At 40.2% G+C, this 22,221-nt stretch overlaps 3 protein-coding genes across 3 annotated transcripts; 2 read left to right on the top strand and 1 right to left on the bottom strand.

Moving 5' to 3' along the window:
* The first annotated feature begins 552 nt into the window (after window positions 1-552).
* On the top strand, window positions 553-11,677 carry suox (sulfite oxidase). Its single transcript, XM_084394850.1, has 4 exons — window positions 553-731; window positions 7,063-7,129; window positions 7,274-7,466; window positions 10,071-11,677. The coding sequence occupies exons 2-4, from the start codon at window positions 7,071-7,073 to the stop codon at window positions 11,553-11,555; spliced, it is 1,737 nt and encodes a 578-aa protein (XP_084250976.1). The 5' UTR covers window positions 553-731; window positions 7,063-7,070; the 3' UTR covers window positions 11,556-11,677.
* A 2,082-nt stretch (window positions 11,678-13,759) lies between these two features.
* On the bottom strand, window positions 13,760-17,277 carry LOC311281684 (tubulin alpha-1B chain). The gene is made up of 4 exons (XM_084394855.1): window positions 17,012-17,277; window positions 15,494-15,716; window positions 15,037-15,185; window positions 13,760-14,941 (listed from the first exon to the last, which is right to left on the bottom strand). Exons 1-4 carry the CDS (start codon window positions 17,012-17,014, stop codon window positions 13,961-13,963), a joined length of 1,356 nt encoding a protein of 451 aa, XP_084250981.1. The 5' UTR covers window positions 17,015-17,277; the 3' UTR covers window positions 13,760-13,960.
* A 699-nt stretch (window positions 17,278-17,976) lies between these two features.
* On the top strand, window positions 17,977-20,949 carry LOC311281685 (tubulin alpha-1A chain). Its single transcript, XM_084394856.1, has 4 exons — window positions 17,977-18,125; window positions 18,680-18,902; window positions 19,511-19,659; window positions 19,755-20,949. The coding sequence occupies exons 1-4, from the start codon at window positions 18,123-18,125 to the stop codon at window positions 20,733-20,735; spliced, it is 1,356 nt and encodes a 451-aa protein (XP_084250982.1). The 5' UTR covers window positions 17,977-18,122; the 3' UTR covers window positions 20,736-20,949.
* Window positions 20,950-22,221: the final 1,272 nt, after the last annotated feature.

Raw genomic sequence — 22,221 nt, 5'->3', positions numbered from 1 at the left:
TTCAGATCTAATTATAAAATGTACAGTTAGTAAATACACCAACAGGTCAAACGGTTGGAATAATTCAGGTTTTTAACATGCTTGAAAGAAGTCTCTGAAATGTACACGTGTGATGCAAAGATGCATTTTCAGCATCATTACTCCAGTCTTCAGTGTCACATGATCCTTCAGAAATCATTCTAATATGCTGTAAAAATGGTTGTCAACATTGATAATATAATCATAAATGTTTTTTGAGCAGCAATTTCTGAAGGATCATGTGACACTGTAGACTTGAGCAATGATGCTGAAAATTCAACTTTGATCACAGGAATAAATTACATTTTTAAAAAATATATATTTATTTTTTATTAAATAAATGCAGACTTGGTGAGCATGAGACTTCTTTCAAAAACAAGAAAATCCTACTATTAAGTTTTGACCGGTGGCGAATCTGCTTTTGTCTCTCGCTGTACTCAAAGGCAATTTGACAATGGTATTAAACGATATTACGATGCATAAACCATTGTCAATGACCTAGACGTAATTAGAATGTTTGAACGTTCCCCTATTGAATGTTCTAGCGTGATTCTAAAACGATCTAAGTTGATGTAGCCGGAGGCTGCGGCCACGTCACACTCGTGCGTCACTCTCAGTTTCCGAGCGTGATACGCGTTCAGTGAAGGATCAGTAGCTCGAGATCGCGAGTTCATGGCGTGTTCTACTTCTGTGGGAACTGCAGTGTAATTACAGTAAGAATAAGCTTTCCTCGTTATTCATAAATAATCGGGAAACCGTCAGTAGTTGGAATTCAAAGCAACACTGTGTGTGTGTGTGTGTGTGTGTGTGTGTGTGTGTGTGTGTGTGTGTGTATGTTAAGTTGGGACCGTGAAGGGCAGAATCGTTTAGCTGGTTGAGTTTTTGTGTGGCACATGTTTTTTTAGCCTATTTTATACAAAATGTTTTTTAGCTTACTGTATATAAATGTTTTAAGTTATTGCTTTTGGTTAAAACATGTGCATGGATGCATATTATGACAGACTACGTTGAAAATAGTTCCATTTTAGAACGAGTTCCAAGTTCTAAAATAGTTCTTCTTTTTTTTTTCTTTTTTTTTGTGGAAAGTGTTCCATTGTTATGTATTTTTTTTTTTTTTTTTTATTGGCGACCTATTTTATTTTTTAATATGTACCTCAGTGGGAGCTTATCATTAGATATGAATAATGGTGCATTTATTTATCTTTTAGTTTAACCCATCCATACTCTTTTGTGTCTAAAGCATGTTTGACTTTAATTGCAAACAGGGTTTGAAATTCACATTTTTACTCAATTTGGCTACTAAATTGTTAATTTATCGGCCATTCAGAACTTCTACTTGCCAAAAATAAATAAATAAACCACCAGATAAACAACGTCGCAGCTTATATATATTATAAAAGTTGTATTTCGTACATTATTTCTTATTCATCAGTACAAAGAACATACAAAAATGTAGGATATTGGAAAATAACAATGTCTTTTCTGTTAACCAAATGCTTTTTAATCTTAGCTATTTCAAATGCAAATGAACAAGCGCACGCTATTTGCTGCTTAGTGACGTGCATGTTCAATTAAGCCAGAAATGGCAGATTCTGCACAATACTGTATTTAATATCATGATAACCCACGAAGTTGAGTATTTGCGCTAAATCTGCGCAGATTTGGTTTATACGAACTTCCACAGCAAAGTCCCAGTCAGTAAATATAATAAGTAACCGCCAAATTGGCTAGTGATTTGACCGCGTCACTCGCAGTTAGCGGGTGTTAATTTCGCTGTTTCTCAAACTGTGGCTTTTTACAGCAACATGCCTTTTAACTTCCTAAATAAGACTGAACTTGCGAAGCAGCTAGAACGTGATTTAAAACCTAAACATAACAAACATATCAATATGGTCATATCCATTACCGTGCCAAACACTACGAGTTATGACAGAACTAATTTAAGGGGAAAAGCTTTATTCAGCACAGCACACACTTCAGTCACAGAAATGTCAAACCATCCCTGGACACAATTAATTACAGTATTACATCATTTTAATCCAGTGTATAATAGCCTAATGTTGAAGTTAGCTTTAATATCGATTAATGTAAGTCAGTACTTTGAAATAAAGTCAGTGGGATTTGTTTTTGGCCCTTTATGTTGTCTAGTTAATGAAAATGCTGAGAAGCCAAGATTCCACACTGCTGGTCCTGACAGCAAGGTTATGTGTTCTGTACACAAGAACGGCATGTACCAAAACAAGTGTATAATCTGTTATGACGCAATCCATTCAGTCCAAATATGTTTGCAACAGCTTCTCATTTCAAACCTTTCATTTTCATTAGCGCATAGCTGATTGGTGGCTTTTTTAAAACAAAATCTAGCCTAGTTATTTCCAAGAGATTTTCTCTGTGCCAGGAGTCTTTCTGCTTAAAGGGATAGTTCACTTTGAAATGACATTTTGGTATGTTTTAGCTTACCTCAAGGGCATCCAAGATGTAGGTGTCTGTTTCAATTTTGATATTTTTAGGTCAAACCATTCTTGTCTGTCAGTCATATAATGCAGGTCTATGGTCACCACCTCAAAGAGCATGCACAGAGTCCAAATTAAACAATTCCCCATCGTAAGTATACATTGACGGCCTAAGACACGAAACGGGCGGTTTGTGTGAGAAAACTAACAGTATTTATATCGTTTTTACCTCTTGTACACAACCACGTCCAAGTGATCTGAGGGCGCACGCGCTTCCTGGTGTGTGACGTGTGCGCGCGTTCTGGCTTCAGATCACTTGGACGTGGACGTGTCTTATCATGTGCAAATATATGTTTATGGTGGGTCATGAACCGTTTTAAAACCAGTAGCCCATGTGGCGCATGCATCGCTGATATCAAGCTAATAGACTGATATGTGATGTTGGAGTCAATTAATGTTGCAATGTTGAAACATGGGGTGTAAATCTTTTTCAGGTGCAGTGAGACATTAAGAGCTTTAAGCAACTAGAGCTTGAATTCTGTTTTCATTGGTCATTTTAGGTGAAGTATTTTTTTTGGTCATAACCCAGCAGGCTTACATGCGGTTGCAATGATAAGACAAATGTTTAAGTTTCGATGAGTCATGATGTTAGTCTGTAAAGATCCATGCAGTATGCTTTTAAACTCACCAAATAGGCCTATTTAATATATTGCTGCTAAACCGAAAGGTACATTTAGGAAGGAATGGCTCTATTGACCCCTATACTTCCCAAGAAGTCCTAACTGCAGTAACAGAACACTTCCTTTTAATTCATAAACTTCACTCGCATTGTTTTTATTGTAGTGAACCGTAATGGACTAGGGAATATAGGCCCTTAAAGTAAGGGAAGTCTCACAAGATTGATACAAGCAATTTCAATTATGTAATAATTATGAAAGTCTTAAAATGAAAATTTCCTGATAATTTACTCACCCCAATGCCATCCAAGATGTTCATGTCTTTCTTTCTTCAGTGGAAAAGAAACTAAGTTTTTTGAGGAAAACATTTCGGGATTTTTCTCCACACAATGGACTTCAACGGTCATCAAATTGTCAATGCAGTTTCAAAGGGCTCTGCGCGATCCTAGCTGAGGAATAGGGTCTTATCTAGCAAAAAATATTAACGAAAAAATCCTGAAATGTTTTCCTCAAAAAACTTAATTTCTTTTCCACGGAAGAAAGAAAGACATGAACATCTTGGATGGCATTGGGGTGAGTAAATTATCAGGAAATTTTCATTTTGAGGTGAACTAATCCTTTAATGGCCCCTTAAGCTGCAAGACTTTTATTTTGACACATTAGATATTTTGCCCCATCTGCTTACTGAACTGACTGTGTTTGTTTGCATAATTGGATGTCTTTGACCCATTTCGTGTCTTGCACTCTCTACTAGTAGACTTTAGTCATGGTAGATGCCATACTGAATATTACATGAAAACGAGTTTGTGAGGGACACACATACTGCATAATGATCCTGATCACATTTTCAAAACTGTTTTATGGAGTTGTCTACTGAAAAAATATTTCATTAGTTGAACATTGGTTGAAAAATATATAGATATGGGTGCAGCCATGTACTGCCTGCCTTAAAAAATTGATCAGATGAAGGTATCTCAGGAGACAGGATGTGACACGATGATTGAATTTGGATGTGCCTTGTTGCTTTCATGCCTCCTGTGGAGCTTTCAGACACCACCATGCTGCTATTAGCCAAGTTAAATCAGGTGCTCTGGACTATTGTAATGCTCTCTTGGGAGGCCTCCCAGCTTGCCCTGTCAAACCTCTGCAACTGATTCAGAACGTTGCAGCTAGACTGGTCTTTATCGAGTCGAAGAGAGCCCAAGTCTTCATAAACTGGTTGCCAATTGCAGCTCGCATCAAATTCAAGGCACTGATGTTTGCCTACAGAACAAGCACTGGCTCTGCTCCCTTTTACCTAAACTCATTACTCAAGACTTTGACTTTGCAAGTGGACGTCGACTCGTGGTGCCATGCCATCATCTCAAAAATGCGTTAGACTAAACTGGGAAGGGTCACAGCACTTGAATATCGTTGTCCTATTGTTAGTTTAATTCCTTTGTTGCTCTCATTTGTAAGTCGCTTTGGATAAAAGCGTCAGCTAAATGATTAAATGTAATGTAGGTGTTACATCAGGGAGACATTCAAAATGTGGAGTGTAACGTGTTGCAGGGCACTTCAGGACAGGTTTGAGAATCACCGACTTAAGCCTGGAACACACCAAGCCGACGCCGACGAACTAGCGCTGATGAAAGCCGACTGTGTTGTCGCCTCGCGTCAGGGTAAAAAGTTGCACTTGAACACACAGAGAAAACTACTGCCGACTGTCAGCTAGAATGCGCGTTATTCACATGCGTGTGAATGAGACAACTGTCTATATCTGCAGATCTATTCGTTCGGGTCACATGACGTCACTGTAGCTTTGCTAAATTCGACTCGAAAGATTCAATCATTTCCATATTTGTGTGTATTAAACCTTCTCTATAATTGAACATCTGTTCTTTCGGACAGATATGGCAGTCTTTTATGATCTTCGGCTGATGTCTCTGGCTGTGCTGATGCTGGTGTCTCTCTGGACTCTGCCAGTGCTGCTGTTCAGATTAGATAGATTCATTCATGCCAAACAGCAGCAGATTCATAGATTCATTCATGACATCGCCCCGACTCTCATGAACGCGCACCATGAAGCTCTAAGTATTTCTATATATATCATGGAAGGCCAATCGGGGCAAGTCTGGGGCAGATAATGGACAGAAGAAAACTGGGGGTAACAAACAAGGATCGGAGCCTAAAATTGAATTTTTCTCCACGTATCTCTGTCTCTCTCTCTCATTCAAATGGGCAGTTTGGGCGGCCATACCGGGCGAGATCGGTCGTAAATATGGCGGCGTTCTATTTGGTAGTGACGTAGGTGGCATCTATGAATTTGGTAGTGACGTAGGTGGCATCTATGAATATTCGTCATTCAAAAAGGGAAACCGACGCTGCAGGTTGCAGATACACAAACCGTAAACAAAGCAGCGCGTGCTTACCGTTTTGAATATCAATCCTGCTAAACTCTTTATTCCACTCTGCTCATGTTAATATTGAAATATTCGCCAATGAACACTCAGGTCAGATGACGTAACATTAGAACAGCCTTCTATCTGTACCATTTTGACTTCTTTGCTTGCTGTTTTGCTATTATTCTCGTGCACTGACTCGTTCACTAAGCTGAACAGCCAATCAGAGTTCCCTCTTTCACCGACGGCCCGACGCCGATTCAACATGTCGAATCGGCCGGAAAAAAGCTGACGAGGACCAATTTCAGCCGACGGTGCGGAACACACTGAGAAAACGTACCCCTAATTTCCACAAACTGCGGAACGGCTGCGGATCCGCTCCGGAACGGCGGCGGAGTCAATAGGTTTCCATTAAAGTCAATGTGTCTATTTTCACTGACTGCGGAACGGCTGCGTTCCGACTCCGGCGATCCGCAGCCCTCCGGAGCAGATACGCAGAGCTTCTATTTTTGCCGGATGCCGGAGCAGCAATTCAGTAATAGCAGCAATTCAGCACAGGGCATCCTGTTATATCGCGTGACCATTCGTGAATTCGCGAGATCTCGTGGGTCCTCGTGACTTCAGCTGTCAGTCATGGCCGCAGCCGTTCCGCAACAAATCCGGACCTGGTGAGTATTGAAGGACGGCGGAGCACGGAGCCGACACGCAGCTGAGCCGTTCCGCAGTTGGTGTAAATCCGGGGTTAGTTGGCCGACGCACAAAAACTGCCCGACGGCCGACCGTCGGCTTGGTGTGTTCCAGGCTTTAGAGCGGTGGTTTTCAGTCCTGGTCCTGGCTTCCCAATGCTCTACACATTCCTTATGTAACACACCAGGGCCGAATTTGCAAAACATTTTATCTTACCACTAAGAGTTCTCCTAAATAGCAGTAAAAGTCTTAGATTAGAGTTTTCTCTTAAAACCTATTCACAAAGCTGGTGAGACCAACTTTTACTAAGGAATAAAGAGAAGTGTTAAGCTAAGAGAAAGGGTGGGGTTGATCAGGGGTGTGTAAACGATGATATCATTTTTATTTTTGGGTGAACTATCCCTTTAAGTACATTCTAGGCCAGGGTTCACCAATCTCGGTCCTGGAGGGCCGCTGTCCCTGCAGAGTTTAGCTCCAACCAGCTCCAACACACCTGTTTATAAGTTTCTAGTATGCCTAATGAGACCTTGATTAGCTGGTTCAGGTGTGTTTAATTGGGGTTGGAGCTAAACTCTGCAGGACAGCGGCCCTCCAGGACCGAGATTGGTGAACCCTGTTCTAGGCTATATCAAATACATTTCAATCAAATTGTTTTTTTTTTGCGTGTCAATCAGCACCATTTTTGAAGTGCACGTGTATAAATGCTTAAGGGAAAGTGAAAAAAAGCTCCTTCGATCCAATATATGAGCCTTTTACTGTTGATTCATCATAACAGATCAAACCAGAGCTTTTAAACTTGTCATTGTACTTTGACACCTTGTTGTCATTCTTTCTCTCTTTTCTCAGAAAGTGCAATGCAGCACCTAAAACATTGCCAAGGTCTTGCTTCGGTCTTCCTTATCAGGAGTCAAAGGTAATTATGCCATTTCATGTAAACCTTTGTTCCTTATCATTTATTTCAAGGCCAGATTCTCTATCTCTCTCAGGAAGTAGGAGACTTAAGAATAATGCTGTTTGTTATTATGAAATTGTTGCATAAACTTCTCTTAACTCTCAGTTCCAGGATTTCAAAGAGCATTATCCCATCATTGTCTGTGTGGGATGGGCACCTTTCCTCCCGCTGGAGAAGCACTGGTGGCCATGGAAGGCAAAAATACTTCAGTGACAGGGTGCCGAAGTTTAGATTTGCACTGACGGGGCTGCTGGTGGGTACCGGAGCTGTTTTAGCCTACAGGCTCCACCAAGGCAAGGTGAGATTTGGTTCCCAAGGTTCCCAATTCAAAAAATTAAAAATCTCTGAAGATATAACTAGGGGAAAGATTTCAAAGAAGGATATCTACAGCAGCTGACTGATGCATGCACTATATTGCCAAAAGTTCTGGGACGTCTGCCTTTACATGAATGAACATGAACTTTAAGGACATCCCATTCTTAATCAGTAGGGTTTAATATGGAGTTGGCCCACCCTTTGCAGCTATAACAGCTTCAACTCTTTTGGGAAGGCTTTCCACAAGGTTTAGGAGTGTATTTAAGGGAATTTTTGACCATTCTTCTTGAAGTGCATTTGTGAGCCCTTACGAAAAAGAAGTTTATTCAAGTGTGCTATTATTATACTTCTTTTAAACTAAAAATAAGAAAGCATACTTTCAGTCTACATTTTATATACTTCTCAAAAATATACTTAAATTACACTTAAGTGTACTTGACTTATACTGAGAGAAAGGTCCAAGTATATTTGGCCTGTACTTGTGCTCAATATTTTGATCGAGATATACTTAAAAGTATAATTAAGTATTCAAAGTATACTTGGCTTGTAGTTGTTAACTCTTTTGAGTAGCCTATTAAATATACTTTTTTTACATAGTTTTTCATATACAGTCTTATGAAACTTACATTGTTTGAAAATATTGATTAAAATATTGATATAAAACAGATATGTTTGTAATTCTGTGTATCTGTGTATTGAAAAGGCTAGTCCACTGGTAGTGTATAGAAATTTACTTTAATTGTACTTTACTCTTTCCCCGCCATTGACTGAATTTTCCAGCTATCCATGTTTTCACTGTTATACGGTAGGGGGTGCTATATGACATCTTTTAGTATAGAATCTCCAGATCAAAACACAGGAGAAGAAGAAGCTGAAACAAGTGATAGAAGATTGCTCACTCAAATGTAAAATAACGTGATCATCAAACATTAAACAGCGTGTAAATCAAAACTGCTTAATATTACCAAGTGAAATGAAGCGCAACCCATGAAGAGAAAACGACTGTGAAGCTTTGGGGGTGTTGGACTCTTATCTACTCCATCTGTGTTTTGATCATCGTTCTGAATCTGATCAAGGCGTAGTCTTTGACAAAAATGTGATTTTCTCAACTTTTTTGTTTAAAATGTTGCCTTTCCTTATGAAACTGACCAACATTCAAGTGTTGATAAAAAAGGATGCATGAAGCTAATAAAATGTTTTTAAAATTAAAGTACAGTTAAAGGTATTTTTCAAGTATAAAAAATACAATTTGAACATAGTGGTATAGACTAGGCCTACTGCAAGTGCAAAAATAATATATAAATAGTAAACTAGAAGTATAATGTTAAGTTCACTTAAAGAAAACTTGTAGTATAAGACTACTAAACTAGTAGTTTCCTGAGAGTACACTAAAAGAGCAAAAAGAATATATAAATAGTAAACTACAAGTATAATGTTAAGTTCACTTAAAGAAAACTTGTAGTGTAAAACTACTAAACTAGTAGTTTACTGAAAGTATACTTCAAAGTGTACTTGCATAAACTAAAAATTTGCTACAAGTATTAAAATAGTAAACTACTAGTATGTATACTTAAAAATATACTTGAACATTACTTAAGTATACTTCATAAAATGAACTTGAAGTATACTTCTTTTTCGTAAGGGAGGTCAGGCACTGATGTTGGACGAGAAGGCCTGGCTCGCAGTCTCCACTCTAATTCATCCCAAAGGTGTTCAATCGGGTTGAGGTCAGGGCTCTGTGCAGGCTAGTCAAGTTCCTCCACACCAAACTCGCTCATCCATGTCTTTATGGCCCTTGCTTTGTGCACTGGTGCGCAGTCATGTTGGAACATCCCCAAACTGTTCCCACAAAGTTGGGAGCATGAAATTGTCCAAAATATCTTGGTATGCTGAAGCATTAAAAGTTCCTTTCACAGGAACTAAGGGTCCAGGCCAATTTTACACACTTTACAAACTTTACACTTTGTGTGTTTCAAGCACGTTTGTATGGCAGAAATGGTGCTACTGTTGACTAAAGGCTTGCCCCGTTTTATCAAGTATAATTTAGGCAACTAATTAAAAAAAAGAATCTGCACATTAACCAAATTAATCTATCTACTAAAGGCCCGGTATGGTAAGAGTTATGTGTACAAATACAAAGTCATTACTTATACCTGAGAAAGAGGGAGAAGAATGATCATGTTTTGCAAATATATCTTGTGTATCTTATATATATGTTAAACGTTACATGACATTAAAAGTGCACTTTTAAGTATATTAAAATAAAAAGGCACGTTATGTTGTGTCTTGTGTGACAGTGTCACATAGTCACGTGTCCCCCCCCCCCCGCCAGCAGCTTAAAGTTTGTGTGTAAATAAGGATGTCAAAGCGAAATGCAAATTCAAACGCTGTCAATCATTACTAAAGTCTTGGCTAAGATCATAGAGTTTGACATAAAAGATAATTGATTTCTCACAATCTGTCTTTCCGTAATATCACACTGGGTGCAATAGTAAAATAAAATTGCACAGTGTTCCCTTGGCTTTAGTTGTCACTGAGTAATCTTTTTTTTTTTTGTGTGTGTGTGTGTGTGTCTATTTTTGTTCAGGTTGAGTGGGCAGCTTCATCAGCACAGTTACCAGTAACGCAGACTTCAGCTCTTCCTGTGTACACCCTTGAAGAAGTCACAAAGCATTGCTCCCTTGACAACGGCGTGTGGGTCACCTATAAAGGGGAAGTTTACGATATTACTGCCTTTGTAGCCATGCACCCTGGTGGCGACAAAATACTTCTGGCTGCAGGTGGATCTCTAGAGCCTTACTGGGCGTTATATGCCGTTCATGAACAAGACCATGTTTTTGAAATCCTCTCAGAGTATAAAATTGGTGTTCTTAATACAGAGAGTATCAAGAAGCAAGAGAGCGTCAACACTTTAGACCCTTACTCTGCCGAGCCAACACGTCACCCTGCCCTTCAGATCAACAGTCTGAAACCCTTCAATGCTGAACCACCTTCTTCAATACTCTCTGATAACTACATCACCCCCTCAGTCATATTTTTTAAGCGGAATCATCTTCCAGTGCCCAGGGTGGATCCTGAAACCTACAGGTTGGAGATTGAGGGTCTCCCTGGTGGAGTAGTATCACTTACACTAAATGAGCTGAAGTCTTGTTTTCCAAAACACACAATTACAGCAACGCTTCAGTGTGCTGGGAACCGTCGGTCTGAGATGAACACAGTCAAGCAAGTCAAAGGACTCAATTGGGGAATTGCCGCGATAAGCAATGCTACGTGGTCAGGCGCACTCCTGCGGGATGTACTGTTGCACTATGGATTTGGACCAGAGGTAGCAGCAAAGGCTCAACATGTCCAGTTCGAAGGGTTGGACAAGGATGTGACCGGTACAGCGTATGGCGCATCTATTCCACTGAACAAAGCTGTGAGTGAAGAAGGTGACGTTCTCCTTGCATATGAGATGAACGGGGAGGATCTTCCGCCTGATCATGGCTACCCTGTTCGTGTGGTTGCACCTGGAATTGTTGGAGCCCGCAATGTCAAGTGGTTGGGGAAAATTGTTGTGAGTGAAGAGGAGAGCAAGAGTCACTGGCAGCAGAATGATTACAAAGGCTTTTCTCCAGGTACCGACTGGGACACTGTGGACTTTAAATCAGCACCAGCCATACAGGAACTCCCCATACAGTCAGCAATCACTCATCCAGCAGAGGGAACCTCAGTAGACGCCAGTGACGGGGAGGTGACTGTAAAAGGCTATGCATGGAGTGGAGGAGGAAGAGAAGTTGTCAGAGTAGATGTTTCAATAGATGGTGGGAAGACGTGGCATGTCGCCAAACTTCGCACTGGCGATAAGGGACAACAAGCTCCTCCTCCTCCACCTGGAAAAGCCTGGGCTTGGAAGCTATGGGAGATTGACGTCCCACTACCTCATAGGGCTCAGGAGCTGGAGATTGTATGCAAAGCAGTGGACAGTAGTTACAACATGCAGCCAGATACTGTTGCCCCTATCTGGAACTTACGGGGAGTGCTTAGCAATGCGTGGCATCGAGTAAAGGTAAAAGTGAATGAGGATTTGTAAGACCAAAAATTAAGTTTGTAGCTGTTTGAGCTTGTGAGTAAATCCTAAAATCCTGAATATTTGGGACAGATTGATTATTCCAAACGTGTTTATCATTTGTCATTCATTGCTATCACCAAATTGTGAAAGACGTGAAGACCACGTGAAGTTACACTGTTCATAATTGTGAACATCAACATAGGCTTATAATGAGGTCCCACATTTCCACTGCGCACAAGGTTTAAGGTCTGATTTTGTTAATCTTAGTTTTTTATAAGTGCTTAACAAGCAAGGATTTCATGTCCAGGCTCCTTGCCGAATGTCACTCTTGACCAAGAAGAACTGGTGAATCTTGACCGTGTGACTCTCATCAAGGATTCTTTGAAGTGTCAGGCCATTTTGTCAAAGAATGTGAAGCCTTCAGTTCATACTTCAGCAGAGTTTCTCAACGCTGGCCCTCGAGATCCACTTCTCTGCAGAGTTTTGCTCCAACCCTAATCAAACACACCTGAACAAGGTCAAAGCCACGTGAAGGCAAGCCTGCAGGGTTAGCAAACAAAAGCGTAACGCCTTCTAATGCAGGGAAGGAGACCAGAGGCCGTTTTTTTTTTTTATGGATGTCAATAGAGGAGAGGCTTCACTACGCAGAATAAGCTGCTTTTGTGAGGAAATAGCTTATCATTGAATAAATCGACAGCCCATCGGCTAATCTTCAAAATGTGTGCTCTTAAACGTTCGTTTTGGATTTATCTATTTTTAGGGAAAAAAATGCTGTTTTAGAAGAGAAGTCACGGACAATTGTGCAACGGGTATGATTCAGTTCATGGCACTTATTCATTTCAATGGTATCCGCAAACAGTGATTGACTGTCGCACAGTTCTGAATGAATTTCAGTAACTTGAAGGCTGTCATGTGATTGGTTATCAAGGCACACGTGATCCAAGATAGCCGTTACACTTTTGGTAGAGCCACTGGCCCTCATTTCTCCCAATAATAAGACCATCTCTGCTCGAGAGCTACCAAGGTTTGCATCAGTAAACCTTTAAGTTTGATCAGGGTTGGAGCTAAACTCTAGTGGATTTGAGTTGAGAACGCCTGCTCTTAAGTTTGATGACTATTGGACTAAATCTACCTAGGCTTGGTTTAGGGATCTGATCTGGAATGTTCTCAAGTGCTTGCTCAATCTCCAGATTTAAATCCCATCTTTGGTAAATTTGAAGAAAGCAGTAGCAGTAAGGAAACCAAGAAATATCAGTGAACTGGAAGCTTTTGCACAAAATCTCTAAGCTAACTGTGGAGAGGTGTCAAGCTTGTAAGTAGTTACAGTACAGGCAGCATTTATTGAAGGTTATAAAAAGTGCTTCTGGGGGTGGAATAATTTTGTACTTGGATGTTTCAACTTGTTTTTCTTTTGAAGTCAGAAACTCATTCTCAGAAACATGCAAATGTATATTAATAAACTTTATATGACTATTTAATGATGCCTTGGTTGACTCTCTCTTTTTTTTTTTTTTGTTGTTGTTGTTGTTGTTGTTCACAAAACCAGAATTTCTTGCCGGTCAGGGGGTTGCATAATTTTCACTGCAATTATGGGTTTGGCATTTTTGCTTTATAGGTGTTTGTCACTGACAAACCCAGCTTTGCAAGCATATTTAAATGTAATTATGCTTCTTAATATCATCAAAAACTGACTTTGTAAGAAGGTATTTAAAATATGTAACTTAAATTCATAATCAATCTTGACATTGCTAACTGAAGCACTTTAAATTTTAGACAAATGGAAAAATAAAAAGTTTATGCCAGAATAAGGTAAGGAGTACCACATCACAACAAATGTAGTTTCCCCATAGTAAAATTACATTTTACAATTCCACTTTTTTAAGTGACATTTGAATGTTGATATATTTTTTTTAACCTTTAATAAGTGGTAGTTATTTTAGTGTAATAGGTGTTGATGTTGGTGTATTATATTGTAAAAGTAATCTTTATTACATGTCAAACGTTTAAGGGAGCAAGGGAAAAGAGAGAGAAATACACTACATTCAGTATAAGTTTTTCTTCAAGTGGGTAAGTTTGATATTTAGTGGATAAAATAAAAGTAAACAAGGTTGTGAGATAAAATCATTCTTGTTGCTTTCAGGAAAAGACAGTGTGAAAATAAATATTACCATACCTGAAATGAATATAAATGTGTGTGTGGATTCAGTAAAGGCATACACAACTCATCCCTTCAAATGATCAATTTATTGCAGACGTTGGTAAGGTCAGTGCATAATTTTATTTTATTTATACATTGTTTTTGGATGATCCACATAAAATATGGCTTAAAAATCGAAATTCCTTGCAGGATCATAAAGAATGAATATTAACAGCACATTTTCTACACTGCAGTAGACAAACTGAATGCTCACTTGATATGTGTCATCTTAATATTCCTCACCTTCCTCTTCTCCTTCTCCCTCGACTGAATCTACACCCACCTCCTCATAATCTTTCTCCAGAGCTGCCATGTCTTCTCTAGCCTCCGAGAACTCGCCCTCCTCCATTCCTTCACCTACGTACCAGTGCACAAAGGCACGCTTAGCGTACATCAGATCGAACTTATGATCAAGCCTGGCCCAAGCCTCTGCGATCGCAGTGGTGTTGCTCAACATGCACACGGCTCGCTGCACCTTCGCCAAATCACCACCGGGAACAACAGTGGGAGGCTGGTAGTTGATGCCGACCTTGAAACCAGTTGGACACCAGTCCACAAACTGGATGCTGCGCTTGGTCTTAATGGTGGCTATTGCAGCATTTACATCTTTAGGCACAACATCACCGCGGTACAACAGGCAGCAGGCCATGTACTTCCCGTGACGTGGGTCACATTTGACCATCTGATTGGATGGTTCAAAGCAAGCGTTAGTGATCTCGGCCACTGAGAGCTGCTCATGGTAAGCTTTCTCAGCAGAGATCACAGGAGCATAAGTTGCCAAAGGAAAATGGATACGTGGATACGGCACCAAGTTGGTCTGAAACTCAGTAAGATCAACGTTTAGGGCGCCGTCGAATCGGAGAGAGGCAGTAATGGACGATACAATTTGGCTGATCAACCTATTGAGATTGGTGTAAGTAGGACGCTCAATATCAAGGTTTCTACGACAGATATCATAGATGGCCTCATTGTCGACCATGAAAGCACAGTCTGAGTGCTCTAGTGTGGTGTGTGTGGTGAGGATGGAGTTGTAGGGCTCCACCACAGCAGTAGAGACCTGTGGAGCTGGATAGATGGAGAACTCAAGCTTGGATTTCTTTCCATAATCAACAGAAAGACGCTCCATCAGCAAAGAGGTGAAACCAGAACCGGTTCCTCCTCCAAAGCTGTGAAACACCAAGAAGCCCTGAAGTCCAGTGCACTGATCAGCCTATGAAGAGAGAGGAATGGAAAGAAAGGAATATATTCAGTTAAAAACAAGCGCTGAATAAAAACAGGCTGAGTGCGATTATAAAGATTCCTCACCAGTTTGCGGATCCTGTCAAGAACGAGATCAATGATCTCTTTGCCAATAGTGTAATGGCCTCGAGCGTAGTTGTTCGCTGCGTCCTCCTTTCCAGTGATCAGCTGCTCCGGGTGGAAAAGCTGCCGGTAAGTTCCAGTGCGGACCTCATCTGAACCGCAAAAAAGCAGTTTGAGAGAACAAACTCGTGGATCAACCATAAAGGCCAGTTCACACTGCACTGACAGATGCCAAACAACGGCAAGAGACACTTTGTCGGGTTTTGCTGGATCGACGTTACCCTGTCAGTGTGTGTTGGTGTTGGTTGGCGCTTGTTTTCTGTTCCAATTGCCGTTTGTTGGATTGTGGAATGCCTGAGAAGTGAATACTGTAATCTGGTGACTGTCCGCATTGTTCGCCGTCTGTCGGTACAGTGTGAACTGGCCTTAAGAGACAGCAGGTAATCAGATAGATACTAACCGATCACAGTGGGCTCCAGATCTACAAACACTGCTCTGGGTACATGCTTTCCGGCTCCAGTCTCACTGAAAAAAGTGTTGAAGGAGTCGTCCCCTCCACCGATCGTCTTATCACTGGGCATCTGTCCATCCGGCTGGATCCCATGCTCGAGACAGTAAAGTTCCCAGCAGGCATTGCCAATCTGGACGCCAGCTTGGCCCACGTGAATTGAAATACACTCGCGCTGTTGTGAGGAAGAAAAGCCACCGTTTCAATGCTATATAATAGTTCGTTATTTGCATCCTTCAAATCTGATATACTTTAGGACTTTAATATATTTGCAACTGTGAATTAGGTGTTGTGATATTTGCAGTTCAGAGCTTTAGACATAAAACTGAGAGGATAGAGGCGAGACATTATGGGAAAATACTGGGCTGAGCAACCATGGATGCCACGTTCCTCATCCTCTCTTATTTAAAACCCACAAACTTCATCCGGCTGTTCCCTATTGCCTATCAACATAGGTTTATTTAAAGAACTACAATCCATTTTACCAAATTGAATTACTATATTCCAATGTACAGTATATACAGTAGGCCTTTAAGAGCAACCCATAAAGGCTGAGAGCTGTATTTTCGTTCTGGGTTTATAATAGTCCTCACTCTGCAACTGAGAATAATTATGAATCTGTTTAAAGCATTTCAAGCAACATATGTTTCCTGAGCTTAGCTGGTCAGGGTAATACATTTTAATGAGATTATGGCTGTCTGCATATGCTGCACTGTAGAAAGATTAGTGTTTTCACTCCCTTTACAACACAATTAACCATTGCTATAGGACACAATTTTCAGAATAGTCCTTACCAGAATCAAAACTCCAATATAAGTAACTTGATTACAAGTGATTGTGATTTAATCCAGCCGTTTGAAATGTAGCCTACCCCTCCGTTTTAAAAGGTTTTATGAGCCTATTTTCTCACTGTTGCACTGATTATTGTTTTGTCGTTTTAATACTGTATCGCCACGTTTAAACGCTCATCTCCTCGACGAAAAATATGAACACTGATGTGGAACATGTTAACGTTTGAGCCGCGTCAAATGCATGCTGAATATTCCTGAACAACTTATCCCCTATACTATCGAGCATATCGTTCGTCTATATCGATCAGATACACTCTGCAGCCTCGCATCAGTTGAGGAGCATCACTATCTGCTACTACACGTGCATATTAATAATAATAATAATAATATCTACAAAGATAATTAACCCGATTTAGTTTAGGCTTTGGCTAATAATAAATTCACCAATCACTCAATTATTGCTGTAATTGTTTTATTATTCGTATCCTGTCTTTAAAATAGAATACAATCTTAAAAATAAAGGTTATTTATTGGTATAGTTCCATGAAGAACCTTTAACATCCATGGAACCTTTCCATTGCACAAAAAGGTTCGTTATAGTGGGGAAAAATCCCTTTTTGAAACCTTTATTTTAAAGAGTGTAGTCTAAAAAGTAATAATACGTTAGTCAGCTACTTACCATTTTCCTCTAGGCCTAATTAGGATTGATCTGGAAACGAGATGTTGCTCTACAGCGTTACTGTTCTCGACGGTGAAGAGTCGATGTAGTAACTGCGAGAAATCCTCGAGTCGCGCCGCTTTTATACAGCGACAGAGCAGCAGGATCTGACCCACTTCTTTATGTAGCCTATATGTGAATATAGAATTGTAATTTTATTGCACCAGAACATTTTCGTTTCAATCGAGTTTATGCATGCCGTTGATGTCTGAATAATCTCTGAGCATAATTTTGTCATTATGTAGCCTAGGCTATAATTGTTCTGTATATCTGAATATGAATATGATACTGAGTCAGTTAAACCCCTCTTGCAAAAGATTTATTTTAAAATCTATAAATGTAAAAAAAAAAAAAAATTATACACAATGTGCATCACTTGGTATAGTCTGCAGCATGACGCCATCACTGCAGCAGAATCTCTAATACGGGCGGTGGCCGAGCTGGTCGTGTTTTAAAAACCTGTGAGCTGACTAGTTGGGAGCTTGGAGCGGTTTATTATAGGCTACCCTAGACTAGAATACTTTAGAGGCAGTTTATACGTTTTGAAACACATTCTGTCTGTCTGGATATTGTGCATCAACCGCATCAAATCTAAAAGACATATATTGTAAATCATCTGTTTAACGTTATTATACTCATCAATTTTGCATGTTATTGATTACTGTGTAACGTTTAACTGTGTGAAATGTAACGTCACGGTCCGTAAAAACACGAATGGAAAAATGTTAAATGATTTTAGGATGCATGTTGCAGGTCATTTGAATAAATTTAGGCTACACGAACTGCACTTTGTATGATGTTTGAATCAACCTTTTGCACAAAGAGATAAAGGATTTAACAGCACTCAGTAAGAGTGGCGCGCGGTAAAACAGCGTTTTGTCTGGAATGTTATCATCACACAAAAGCTTGTTTTTCTTTTTTTTTTTGATGATGATGAGCCACTCCCTCCTGCAGCCCGTTCTCTCTCTCTCTCTCTCTCTCTCTCTCTCTCTCTCTCTCTCTCTTCCTCCATCTTCTCTGCAGTGAGATCAACACACATCAGCGCCGACAGCACCTGTGAAAAAAACACAAAATGGTGAGTTTACACTTTAATTTCTCAATTAATTTCTTCATATGTTCATATATTTTGATGTTTTGCTCTGCAGCTTTAAGTATAGTTGCACGCCATTGCTAGAAGAGGAGATAGAATTCTGCATTATACAATTCTGCCAATATTTCTGATCTGTGAGACCAAAAAGGATCATATTATGTACTGTAAATTATACGTTAACTTGTGAGATTTAGCCAGTATTATTGCTTTTAAAGAGAGTTAAATCACCCCATATGTCATAAGTCAAATTTTGGGATTGTAATGCTCTTTAGATTTCATGACATTGATGCCATTGGTTGTTTAATTACAGACAATTATGCATCTCAAAATGGTGCTGACATCATGTTTTTATAAAGTAGACTATTGCTATGTTTCATAACAGCTTAAAAAATTGTAAAAAAAAAAAAAAAATCTTCCAGATGTAATCAAATCTATCATAAGAAATTTTTTAAAGCTTCATTGTGTCTCAGAGCTGGACACGATCCATAATTTACAGGATATATGTTCATGACAATGCAAATGTTTATTTTCTACAACAGCGCGAGTGTATTTCAATTCACGTGGGCCAAGCTGGCGTCCAGATTGGCAATGCCTGCTGGGAACTTTACTGTCTCGAGCATGGGATCCAGCCGGATGGACAGATGCCCAGTGATAAGACGATCGGTGGAGGGGACGACTCCTTCAACACTTTTTTCAGTGAGACTGGAGCTGGAAAGCATGTACCCAGAGCAGTGTTTGTAGATCTGGAGCCCACTGTGATCGGTTAGTATCTATCTGATTACCTGCTGTCTCTTAAGGCCAGTTCACACTGTACCGACAGACGGCGAACAATGCGGACAGTCACCAGATTACAGTATTCACTTCTCAGGCAGTCCACAATCCAACAAACGGCAATTGGAACAGAAAACAAGCAGCAACCAACACCAACACACACTGACAGGTTCACGAGTTCACACTTACATATAATTTGAATGGGTAAGTTTAATGCGTATATGGCGTGCTGTCCGGAGGGAGGGCTCCGAGCTTGGAATTCAGCCCGAACCCAGAGTACTCCCCCCGTATGTAAGTGTTTAGTACTAGAAGTGTGGAGAAGGGGTGGTGGAGGGATGCTGCAAAAACTGTCAATGGAATGAGGTGAGACTGCTGAGTATTTATACCTCTCACCATTGATTGCTGAGTGCTTTCCACTTGTGTTAATTATCTGAACGTGCTCCTCCCGAACCTTGTTAATAAAACATCATGTAACGTCGATCCAGCAAAACCCGACACTGTGTCTCTTGCCGTTGTTTGGCATCTGTCAGTGCAGTGTGAACTGGCCTTTATGGTTGATCCACGAGTTTGTTCTCTCAAACTGCTTTTTTGCGGTTCAGATGAGGTCCGCACTGGAACTTACCGACAGCTTTTCCACCCGGAGCAGCTGATCACTGGAAAGGAGGACGCAGCGAACAACTACGCTCGAGGCCATTACACTATTGGCAAAGAGATCATTGATCTCGTTCTTGACAGGATCCGCAAACTGGTGAGGAATCTTTATAATCGCACTCAGCCTGTTTTTATTCAGCGCTTGTTTTTAAATGAATATTTTTCTTTCTTTCCATTCCTCTCTCTTCATAGGCTGATCAGTGCACTGGACTTCAGGGCTTCTTGGTGTTTCACAGCTTTGGAGGAGGAACCGGTTCTGGTTTCACCTCTTTGCTGATGGAGCGTCTTTCCGTTGATTATGGAAAGAAATCCAAGCTTGAGTTCTCCATCTATCCAGCTCCACAGGTCTCTACTGCTGTGGTGGAGCCCTACAACTCCATCCTCACCACACACACCACACTAGAGCACTCAGACTGTGCTTTCATGGTCGACAATGAGGCCATCTATGATATCTGTCGTAGAAACCTTGATATCGAGCGTCCTACTTACACCAATCTCAATAGGCTGATAGGTCAGATTGTATCGTCCATTACTGCCTCTCTCCGATTCGACGGCGCCCTAAACGTTGATCTTACTGAGTTTCAGACCAACTTGGTGCCGTATCCACGTATCCATTTTCCTTTGGCAACTTATGCTCCTGTGATCTCTGCTGAGAAAGCTTACCATGAGCAGCTCTCAGTGGCCGAGATCACTAACGCTTGCTTTGAACCATCCAATCAGATGGTCAAATGTGACCCACGTCACGGGAAGTACATGGCCTGCTGCCTGTTGTACCGCGGTGATGTTGTGCCTAAAGATGTAAATGCTGCAATAGCCACCATTAAGACCAAGCGCAGCATCCAGTTTGTGGACTGGTGTCCAACTGGTTTCAAGGTCGGCATCAACTACCAGCCTCCCACTGTTGTTCCCGGTGGTGATTTGGCGAAGGTGCAGCGAGCCGTGTGCATGTTGAGCAACACCACTGCGATCGCAGAGGCTTGGGCCAGGCTTGATCATAAGTTTGATCTGATGTACGCTAAGCGTGCCTTTGTGCACTGGTACGTAGGTGAAGGAATGGAGGAGGGCGAGTTCTCGGAGGCTAGAGAAGACATGGCAGCTCTGGAGAAAGATTATGAGGAGGTGGGTGTAGATTCAGTCGAGGGAGAAGGAGAAGAGGAAGGTGAGGAATATTAGATTTCCTTTATTTCATGCCTTCCTTAGAATCAAAATGAGCAGGTAGCCTAGACTGAACAATCTCACAAGCTTAAGAAAATGCCAAGTGACATAATGGTATTGGTGTTAGTTTCAATCCATGTAATTCCCTGATAAACATTACAAAAGCTAATTGTGGATATTCTGTTCAATGTACGTTTTGGTTTTTAAGAACTCAATAAAAACCTTAAAATAATCATGTTACGTTTCTGTTTACATTCATATGCTCTTGATCACTTATGTAATTAATAAAATGAATGCCACATCAACAATAAATTGACCGTTAGTTCTGCATTTTAAGGGGTCATTAGAAATCAGTTTTCCCGGATCTTTGGAAACAAGAGTTTGATGCAAGAGTTGACATACTGTAACTTTCAGAACATCCTCCTGTGTCTTAAACAACTCAAACAGCTCATTCTGAAATCACTGACTTTGTGAATTTGTGCTTCTTTCCGTCCAAACTAACTAACGGCAATAAGAGTAGACAAAGAACAATACAATTTTCAGTGATAAACCTACCCTAACAATAACTTTTTTGTAAACAACTTCACTAACAATGCAATATATTATTATTCCAAAAACCACAAGATCAAATAATGCAATGTAGCTTTTTTTTAATAATTTTACAAGCATAATTTTCTTCAAAGATGTGTGAAGTCTTCTAAAACCTTATCTGAAGTGAAACGAAACTTAGCACTAGTAGAACAGGGTTTGACATGTTTTGTTCATTTCACATTTTGAACCAGTTAGTAAAGGTACTGTGCAGGTATATTTATTTTGTTTTTGATATCACATGGTACTGTTGTAAAAGCACATCCCAGACAAATTTGACATTCTGTTAAATTTGAAATTGAACACAATATAAGAATATTACAGACCTCCCCCTTCACATAATCCATATTTCACAAGTTCACACTTACAAATAATCAGATAGAGTAAAGAGTATGTATTCCCAAGTATCCCTGGCTGGGATAGGAACCAGTCGAGAGTGAGTCGTCGGGATGCAGAAAAACTGTCGAGGAACAGATGAGTCGGCTATGTATGTATTGGCCTCCTCTCGTGTTGATTGAATAGATCATTTGAACGTGTTCCTCCCAAACTTTGTTAATAAAACATATATTTAAAAGAAAATTGTTGCTGACTTAAAGGTGACCTATTATGCCCCTTTTTACAAGACGTAATATAATTCTCAGTTGTCCCCAGAATGTATCTGTGACGTTTCAGATCAAAATACCCCACAGATCATTTATTATATTGTAAGCCCGTCTAAATTGGTCCAATGGCGGTATCCGATAGAACGGGTGAAGGTCATGCTTACACAATCAAAGATACTTTAGTATAGTCCCCGTGGTTTTGCATGAACTTGAATTTAAATTAACGTTTACTTCAGGCAGAGGTATGGCCTCTACTACAGATATAAGTAGACCAACATCTCTTATAATAGCTTTGGATTGGCCATGCCGTGGTT

The sequence above is a fragment of the Rutilus rutilus genome (assembly GCF_951802725.1).
Source record: "Rutilus rutilus genome assembly, chromosome: 22".
Taxonomy (NCBI): Eukaryota; Metazoa; Chordata; class Actinopteri; order Cypriniformes; family Leuciscidae; genus Rutilus; species Rutilus rutilus.
The sequence above is the reverse complement of the archived record's forward strand: the minus strand, read 5'-3'. Positions and strand labels throughout refer to the sequence as shown.

Bases quoted from the DNA above. Each gene is read 5' to 3' on its own strand.
- suox (XM_084394850.1), top strand. From the start codon at position 7,071: ATGCAGCACCTAAAACATTGCCAAGGTCTTGCTTCGGTCTTCCTTATC. The intron at 7,130-7,273 runs GTAATTATGCCA...CTTAACTCTCAG, and splicing joins TTCCTTATCAGGAGTCAAAG to TTCCAGGATTTCAAAGAGCA. The intron at 7,467-10,070 runs GTGAGATTTGGT...ATTTTTGTTCAG, and splicing joins ACAGGCTCCACCAAGGCAAG to GTTGAGTGGGCAGCTTCATC.
- LOC311281684 (XM_084394855.1), bottom strand. The intron at 15,186-15,493 runs GTTAGTATCTAT...TTTGCGGTTCAG, and splicing joins TCTGGAGCCCACTGTGATCG to ATGAGGTCCGCACTGGAACT. The intron at 14,942-15,036 runs GTGAGGAATCTT...CTCTCTTCATAG, and splicing joins TTGACAGGATCCGCAAACTG to GCTGATCAGTGCACTGGACT.
- LOC311281685 (XM_084394856.1), top strand. The intron at 18,903-19,510 runs GTTAGTATCTAT...TTTGCGGTTCAG, and splicing joins TCTGGAGCCCACTGTGATCG to ATGAGGTCCGCACTGGAACT. The intron at 19,660-19,754 runs GTGAGGAATCTT...CTCTCTTCATAG, and splicing joins TTGACAGGATCCGCAAACTG to GCTGATCAGTGCACTGGACT.